Here is a 9078-nt window from a genome sequence, read left to right as displayed (position 1 = left end):
TTCCCTCTCATCCCGTTGCCCAGCACCACCGAGAGAGCCTGCTCCCTGCTCCGAGCACGGACAGCGTACAAATAAATTCGGACACTGACGGAGATGGATGAGGTCTCCTCTCAGGTCTCTTACCGAGGCTGAGCAGCCCCAGCTCTCTCAGCCTTTCCTGCAGTCCCTCAGTCTGAGTGTAACACGGCACATTTATAGCATTTATCAACAATTTACAGCGGTAGCATTTCACAGCTCGCTCATAAACCTTCTTTCGCTCAGAGCACTCAGGAGCCGTTTTTATCTCATCCTTCAACCAGTCCGGCAAGTTTTCTGAAGAGAAAAAAATCAGAATACACCAGTAACGTGCACAAACAATTAGTTAAATCCACCCGGTGCGTTTTGTAGGTTTCAAAGCCCCTGGGGTGGAGGGTCGGGGTGTGCCGGTCACTGAAGGTGACGGGTGTGAGGGGGGAAGGAGCGGGAGCGGGACCGGGGCGGACTCTGGGCGTGTGAGGGACACCGGCTCCGGTGCGGGATCCCGAGTCCGGTGAAGGACACCGGCTCCGGTGCGGGATCCCGAGTCCGGTGAGGGATCCCGGCTCCGGTGCGGGATCCCGAGTCCGGTGCAGCCGCAGCCGCCGTGGGCGGGACCCGGCGCGGCCCCGCCCGGCGCAGCGTGGCCATGGCGGCGGCGGCGGCCCGCGGGGCCCTGGCGGGTCGGTACCGGGGCGGTTTCGGGGTCGGGGTCGGGGCTGGGGGTGTCTGGCTGGGATGTTTGTGCTGAGGCTCTCCCATGTCCCCGCAGGGATCCTGCGGCGCTGGGCCCCCCGCGCGCTCCCGCTCGGCGGCCGCTGCGCCCGGTGCGTCGGGCACGGACCGGCCCCGGCCCCGGCCCTGGCCCCGCTCTGGACCCCGCGGCTGCTCGGCGAGAAGCGGCCCCGGGCAGGGACCCCCTCGGTGCTCAGCAGGTGCGGCTGCGCGGCTTCTCCCTCGTGCGAAAAACCCTTAAAAGGGGTTTCAGTTTCTCTTTATATATCTATATATATATACCTAATACCTATTTCTATTTGCATACCTTACGTGTTTTAGATGTATTATATTGTTTCATATAATATTTTCAATTACTATACTTTTCAAATATATGTGTATATATACATTTTATATTAAAATATATTTATACATAAATATATTTAGGAATAAATATTTTATTCCACTTCATGTGCATTACATAATATGCAATGTACTGTGAATTTATTATGTATCCTATAACATAGATAATTTATCATCACGTGTATTAGTATTATATTGGTAATATAGTCTATGTTATATTCAGTAATATAATATGTAGTAGTGTATAACACATGCAATGTGTGTAGTATATATGTTGAAATTCCTCCATATATATATATATATATATATATATATATATATATATGAATATTGTAGAATCATAGGTTGGAAAAACCTCTGAGATCATCAAGTCCAACCCTTACCCTAGCACTGCCAAGGCCAGCACTAAATCATGTCCTCAAGTGCCACATCTGCACAGATTTTACATCCCTCCAGGGATGGAGACTTGTCCATTGCCCTGGGCAACCTCTGCCTGTGCTTGACAACCCCTTCTGTGAAGAAAGTTTTCCCTAGAGTCAATCTAAACCTCCCCTGGCAAAACTTTCTCTTGTCCTGTTTGTTTCTTGGGAGAAAAGACTGACCCCATTCCCCATATATTTATAAAATAGATAGACAGACAAACACATGTATAATATATAAACCTCAGTCTGACTCTCTTGGGCACCTTTTCACTCTTCAATGGGTCTGTGTTAGGCCCAAAGTCTCCCACTTCAGTCACCATTAATGCTTGAAGCAGGAGGTAAATTAGGATACTCTTTGCAGCCATATTTTACAATCAGTCCTGTAATCACTACTGTTTCTCTTGCTGCTGGTGGGTGTTGGACTAGATGATTTAATGAGGTCCCTTCCAATTCAAACTATTTTGTGATTAATATTCTAAAAGTAATTTCTGAATCCAAGTTACAGCTGAATATTGGCTTCTGAGTGTTCTGAGTGCTTTTAGTAGATTAAAAAAAAGGTGTTCTGTGTGGAATAATAAATTTGAGCTGAATTTTGACAAGAGTCCAGCCCTGCCATTGGTATTCTACACCCATTAGCTGCTGTGCTGTAATATTTAAGAAGTCCTTGTTACCCTTCAACCAAGCCACAGCTCTTCTGATTTCTCTATGGTGATAAAGGCAGTGATTTTTAGAAAAAGGTGTTTCATTCCTGTTCTGTTTCCCTCTTCATTTTGGGGTTGGTCTGGTGTTTTTTAGTGTCACACCTCTACTTCCAAGTTTACTCCAGCAGCCAGCGAGGAGCCTCACCTACTGCAGCCTACGGAAAGGAAAGAGGAAAAGTGTGAAATCTGTGGTCAAAAGGTTCCTCCGGCTACACAACGGCCTTTGGGTTAGGAGAAAGGTGAGATTTTTGGGGTAATGAGGCCTGTTCTTTCCAGTCAGAGTAAAATGTAATTGTTTTCCTTTGCTTGGAGGGCAGTGGCTGATGTGGAAGTTAAAAAAAAGCTCTGTAGAGAGATCCCATTTTCCTGAAAGGCGGGGATTTATCCAGGTTTGCTGAGCAGTGTGGCTGTGTTTGTGCATTTGCACTGACCTACTAAGAAGTGGGGGTTTTTTGGTGTGTGTTTCCTCCTGACAGTCTGGTTATAAGAAGAAGCTGTGGAAGAAGTCAGCTGCCCAGAAGAAGCGTTTGAGGGAGTTGGTGTTGTGCACCAGGACACAGTGTAAGCTCCTGGATAAAATGACCACTTCCTTCTGGAAAAGAAGGAACTGGTACGTTGATGACCCCTACCAGAAGTACCACGACCGCACGAACCTTCGTGTGTAGAAATCTTGGCTTTGCCCATCTCTGGGAAAGGGGCAGTGGTCATGTGCCATGGTCTGGGTTTTGGAACATGCATCTGTAATGCCTGTATTTTTTAAATAAATATGTGCATATCATCTGAACAGAATTATGGGAATCAATGCCCACAATAAAGGAATACTCGAATTTATCTTCATCTGCTGTCTGTTTTACTTAGCAGAGGTCAGGCTGGTCAGCTACACATTCTGATGTCTGGTGGTTTCCTGTGATTGATATAGAGGAATACACTAAGCAGCACTAAAAGGGAATCATTCAACATTTAATCTTATTTTTTAAAATAAATATGTTTAAATAACCCCAGAATCTATTTTTCTGTATCCATACTAAGTGGTGGCTCACTGAATGGAGTCTTCTGGGGAAGAGGAAAAAGGAGAGCAGGGTCCATCTCAGCATTGTTGCCTGTCACAATAACGCACTAATGCCCTGTGTCTATGCTAGGAAGTGTAGGGGAAAAAAAGACCCCAAACCAGGGTTTCGTAGCTACATAGTGGTTTTAGAACTGATTTTAAAATGTATTGGCCACCAGTTTTCATTACAGGATTCACATTTTGTGTCCTCTCTTGGTTTTTGAGTAGCACAATCTATTCTTTGTGTCCTGCACAACATCCTCAAGCAGACAAGTCAGAGTAATTTCTTGTTCATTTTTCCTTTAGACTAAGTAGACCTCCTATTGCACATTCCTGGTCACACATAAATGGAACAAACCCAAGTGTGGGGTCTGTTTGGAGTGAGCAGATCAGTTAGATGCTGTTTTTGCTAAGGCTTGGATCAGATGTTTTCTCTACCAAGCTGATACTCCAGAAAGTGTATGAAAGCAGTACTTTAAAGCATTCCCTGATCACCCATTTTTGAGCAGACAGTCCCTGGTTATCAGCCCCAGAGCTGCCTGTGTAGCAGAGGTGGTTTGCTGTGCAAGGCTGTAGCATTGCAATGAATTCACTAGTTACTCAGAGTGTTCAGTAGCTGTATTTTGTTCTTTTTCCAGTTCATGATACAGAAAGTTCTGAAGGACATGCAGCACTTAGTGAATACATCTATATACAGTCAGCCAGAATTCAGATAAAAATAATACAGCAATCAAAGTGATTATTCTGGCCTGCCAGATACATTGAACAGACTAAAGATGTTTGGTTTTGTTTTTTGTTCTTTTTTTTTAATAAAGAAAAGATTAAGACTTTATTCAAGATGTATATCAAGCAGTATAACAAAACCAGCAAAACATCAACCTTTGGAATACTGTTGTAATGGCCATCCTTGTGAGGCATCAAGTGTACCATTGTATCACAGACCTTTTCTACCCATCACAGGAAAGAAATCACACCAAGTGCACAATTATGAGCCTTAAATAGTTTGTCTAAACACAAATCCCAACGTGTTCTCTGCTAGTTCAAATGTGCTGGATGCAAAACAGGAACCTGAAACTAACAGCAAAAGGGAGACTGTGGGTGAGGAGCACAAGGGTTCATCACGACACGAGGACTCGCCAGCAGCCAGAGGCAGCAGGTTGTTTACAGGAGGAGCACTGTCTCCAGGCAGCTTTCTCCCTCCTAGCAGGAATAAATTGCCTGATTCCTTCTGTGCTGGGTTTGCACTTCCACAAGGTTTTTATGTTGATTCATTCCAGGGTGACAGGGACACACGTGAAGTCTGTCTTGTTTTTGGTGGGATCCTGATTCAGCAGTTGGTGACTGCTGGAGCTGCGCTGATGCTGACCCCTATGGCAGGAGAGGAGGCACAGAAGGGAGCACTGGGCTATTCCAGGCTTATTTCTTCATAACTGCATGAGTTTATGGTAAACTGGGGAAATCATTCACAGACCACCTCCAGCTGCAGTTTCCCTCCCCTCAGCCTCAATTTTACGTGATTAAAATAATGCACGTTTCACTGGAGCCTTAAGCTGGGTAAAGGCTGTTTCCTAGGGCTGGCCTGTTCTCCTCAGAGTTCCACTCTCTCAGCCCTCTCTGAGACATCAGGAGGTGCCTGCCTGCCCTACAGGACTGATGGTAGGGGCCAGTTGCCTGAAAGGCCCCAAAACTGAGCTTTTTAAACTAAACCAGATCTGCTATTTTAAACCATCAGCTGGAAGATTGCTTGATTTTAGGAGGGGAGATCTTGAAGTGCTCAGCTGCATGCACACTCAGAGCTGGAGCGGGAAGGGAGCTGAGAACTGCTCCTTTCCAACACAGGCCTAGAAAGCATCCATCCATCCATCCATCCATCCATCCATCCATCCATCCATCCATCCATCCATCCATCCATCCATCCATCCATCCATCCATCCATCCATCCATCCATCCATCCATCCATCCATCCATCCATCCCTCCTGCACACCCCGGTTTGCCAGGAGGGGTCAGCAGCAGCGCAGGAAGGCGAGAATCACCGAGCCCGGCTCGCTCCTTGGCAGAGGCTCCAGAGAAAAGCTGGAACAAAAGACTTCAGGGGTGGTGTTTATCCGGAATGAGCACCAGCTGTGACACCGAACTGACAGGCTGGGGCAGCCCCTGTAAACAACCTGTGCGAGGAAAGTGAGGAATCAAAGCGAGTGGCCGCTCTCGTCTGTACAGAGCACTGGAGCACAAGGAGCACGAGTGCACGAGGTCAGGCATTCACATTTCTGTCTATCTATTTGCAAATATACAGCTCTGTTGATAATAGAGTTTTTCTTTTCCAGAGATATGAAAAGGTTTATTTTTCTCATTTATACAGTGAATGTTTTGAGAGATATAAGGCAACTCCCTTGTCAACATTTCACCTCAGCACTTAAGAAATGCTAAACAGTCAAGTTTACAGTAAAACAGCAGATTAGACGCACATTAAATAGTTTTAGTGAGAATCAATGTTAATACAGCGTGTCTGAGATTAGAACTTGTCAGATGTTGTGCAGCTCTATGTTGCTGGGGTTATTTGGCATAATTGAGTGCAAACTTGTCAGCTTCTTTTTTATCTTACAGCAGCCCATTGCATAGCAGGGAAACATGGCTTGCTTGCAACAGGATTTTATTTTCTGCTAACAGTGCAGGCAGTTTTCCTATTTCTTTTTAATGTTAGCCAAAAGAAATCAAATAAACTCTAAAGCTGCTTAGAAGTAAAATACATAAGCTTAGCTTCTCAAAGCTTTTGCTGAGTATCTTCCAGGGACCAACTCTTCTCTAACTGCTCTTTAGACAGGTTTGTTTGGGGTTTTTTTTTTTTAATTTACTTTCTGAAGAATTTTTCAAAATTTGCAAAATATGACTGAATCAGCACATAGAAATAAAATTCTCAGGTAATGAGGCCAAATACTGTGGCAGACACAGGAAACACCTGCCTATTTTCCATTTCCTAGCCAGGTCAGATAAACATTTCTCTGTGTGCGTAACTTCTTTCTTTCTTTCTTCCCCACACATGTAGGGAGCTGTGGGGGTGACCTCAGGGATCCACCAGATGGGCAGCTGGGATACGGATGCACACCTGGCAGAGGAATTATTTCAAAGGCCACTTCAGAATTATCTCTGAGCCTGGCACACTCCAGTTGGCTTTTGGCACCCTGGGCTGCTGCACCTGAGCCAGATGAACAGTGACACCATGGAGCCCCTGTGCTGATCCATTGGTGATGGCACATCCTACATAATGCTAAATCCTTTTCTAGTCTATGTGACAGGTCCAGGAGCAAACACAAAGGGTCACGTAATTAACTTATGTGTGAATCTCACATGCTCAACACTTACAAGAGACACCAACTTGAAGCACAAATACACAAACCCTACCATGTCTTCCTCTTCTTTTATATTTCCCATTTATATATGGATACAAAGAAACCACTCCATCTGCTTCTTGTGGTTCTAACCAAACTCCGTGCTACAGGAGAAACTCCAGGCTTCAAAAAGCAGCTCAGACCCAGCACTCTGCTCATGCAAGCAGAACAGCAGCCCCTCAGCAGCAGAGCAGAGTGCTGGGGCTGGCACTGTTGCAGCAGGGGAAAAAGGTGTGTTTTCCCCTGGAAATGCATCACTAAAGCAATTCTAATTTCTCTTGCTGCGGTTGCTCAAGCCTGGCTTGCTCACACTTTAAAACTCGCAGTAGAACATTGGCCACAAATGGTGGGATTTAGTTCTTCTATGCATCATTTTCCACAAAATATTCTCCTGGCTCAGGCTGATCGAAACTAGGACTCCCCCTTCATTACATCATTGAAACAATTTTGTTTTTTCTCTTGCACATCACTTCCTCATCCTCTGTAAGTGGTTCTGTCTCTGTGGGTTTAGCACAATGGTTTTCTCAGAACATGTGATTTACTTGCAGAAAAAACGCAGTCGCAGCTTAGCTTTCTCTAACAAATCTTGGACATTTTGTACAGTCAAAGTACTTTGACATTTGTTACATCATTCACAGTCTTGAGGAGGAAGGGAGGAAAGAGAAATCCATGGGTTCTGCAAATCCACTTCATCCATGATAAAGCCATAAATAAATACACTGTCAATGTAGCATCATGAGTAACTGATTATTGTTGTTTCCTCTGGGCATTCACAGAGCAAGAGCTATGCAGACACAAATGAAACTGTAAATGTACACTGTGGGTGGGTGCACACTCTGCAAACCAAACCAGGACCCCTCACCTGCAGGTGCCTGCCAGACTGTCCTACCCCCATCAGGGACAAACACCAGCAGTGTGCCACAGGAGGATGTGGAGAGAGGAGGAGAAAGGCCATGTCTACAGTGCTGTACATCAAAGCACATCCATCCCACTGCTGCTTCCCACGTTATGAACGAGTAGCTCTTTAAGGCAGAAGAGAGACATTCTGTGGATCTTGGTGCTATTGGCTCATTGCACTCACATTGTTTCAGTGGCAGAGGACGAGGTACTTTTCTTCCTGAAGCGAGGTCTAAGAGTCCTAGGCGGTGCCTGCAGAGAAACAAGACAAAACTTCAGAGGCATAGTAGGAAACATCTTTTTCTTCCTTACAACTCACCCCTCTTTGTGGGACCTCTGTGGCAAGGATCCTGTTCCATGCATGAAGTTTTGGCCCTGAAGATCAGTAATGAATGGCCAGCTGCGGACTAATCTCTTTAAGAAATCTGTTGTATACCCAGGTGTAATCAACACATTCCCCTCTGGTGCTTGGTTAGAGGTGTGGCTAAGGATTGCTAATAACTCAGCAGTTGAAAGAGCCAGGTCAAACTGGTGCCATTTACAGCAGCTCATGGATCTAGAGATCAAACTGGTGGCAGAGAGCCAGCTCTGGTGTCTCCCAGCCCATCCTGCCCTGCCCAACCCATCCACAGCTCCTCGGAGGGTACAGCTCATGGCATTACAAAGCTGAAGGTTTTCCCAAGATGGAACACACCAGGCTTGTAATTCTCATGAGGTAGAACTCTTTAAAATCACCCTCTTGCTTGGGAAAGAGGCCAGACAAAATCTGTTGAAATTATTTTAGAAACCAGCTATTGGAATTCTGCCTTGTAGTCAGCTGGTGCAGAGTGTTTACAAGGAGCCCTGACTGCCCAGGAGGAGGCAGACCAACTCCATGAGTTTGGTTTCCTGTGGTTAGCCCTGTTCTCCAGACTCAGACAGACATTAGTCAGGCTAGCAAACAAATGAAAGAAAAAGCCCTGATCTGCTGTGCCTACTTCTCTCAGAAGAGTTCAGGTGTGGCATTTTGTCTCATGAGCTTCACAACAAGAAATGGTTATCAGATGTTGTCACAGGGCATGGATTCTCAGTGGGGAGGCCTGTCACTTCATCAGGTAACACTGCAAGGTGTGGTAGGCTCTTCTCCATTTACATAAACATCCAAAGCCTTGCTTTCTTAATAGCATTAACCTTGTTTTCTTAATAGCATTAACCCATATTTACCTGTAAGGCCTGACAGGACCAAAGCAAGAACTTTTCTGTTTTACAGGACTTTCAAACCCAAGACTATGCCATGTTTCTGCATTGCCATGATGCAGCAATGTATAATTATTCATATAGACAAGGGACTGCAGCACGGTGAGATTTTGTTTAGACTCCACCTAAATCTCCATTTTTTCTAGCTTGACCATAAACCAAAGTAGTTTCTTATAGAGATGGGATTAATCCAACTCTTTGTCCCATCTTCCAAGCCTGAAACCTTACCCCAGATCCCTGCAGTGAATCCCCAACAGCACAACAGATCTGGATGAGACGGCTGTGCCCAGAAAGC

General features: G+C 45.4%; 2 protein-coding genes across 4 annotated transcripts in view; one reads left to right on the top strand and one right to left on the bottom strand.

Annotated features, from left to right (window-relative positions):
* Positions 1–640: 640 nt before the first annotated feature.
* Positions 641–3052, top strand: MRPL35 (mitochondrial ribosomal protein L35). Its single transcript, XM_084204525.1, has 4 exons — positions 641–698; positions 788–950; positions 2310–2454; positions 2692–3052. Exons 1-4 carry the CDS (start codon positions 665–667, stop codon positions 2878–2880), a joined length of 531 nt encoding a protein of 176 aa, XP_084060651.1. The 5' UTR covers positions 641–664; the 3' UTR covers positions 2881–3052.
* An 811-nt stretch (positions 3053–3863) lies between these two features.
* REEP1 (receptor accessory protein 1) overlaps positions 3864–9078 on the bottom strand; it is a 67613-nt gene continuing 62398 nt past the window's right edge. For all 3 annotated transcript variants that reach the window (XM_084205221.1, XM_084205222.1, XM_084205223.1), the window contains one exon: positions 3864–7799. In XM_084205221.1, coding sequence (XP_084061347.1) covers positions 7728–7799 — 72 coding nt within the window. In that variant the 3' untranslated portion in view covers positions 3864–7727. The remainder of the gene's footprint in view (positions 7800–9078) is intronic.

The sequence above is a fragment of the Fringilla coelebs genome, assembly GCF_963513975.1.
Source record: "Fringilla coelebs genome assembly, chromosome: 4".
NCBI classification, from domain to species: domain Eukaryota; kingdom Metazoa; phylum Chordata; class Aves; order Passeriformes; family Fringillidae; genus Fringilla; species Fringilla coelebs.
Note: the sequence above shows the minus strand (reverse complement) of the source record. Positions and strands in the feature narration are given on the sequence as shown.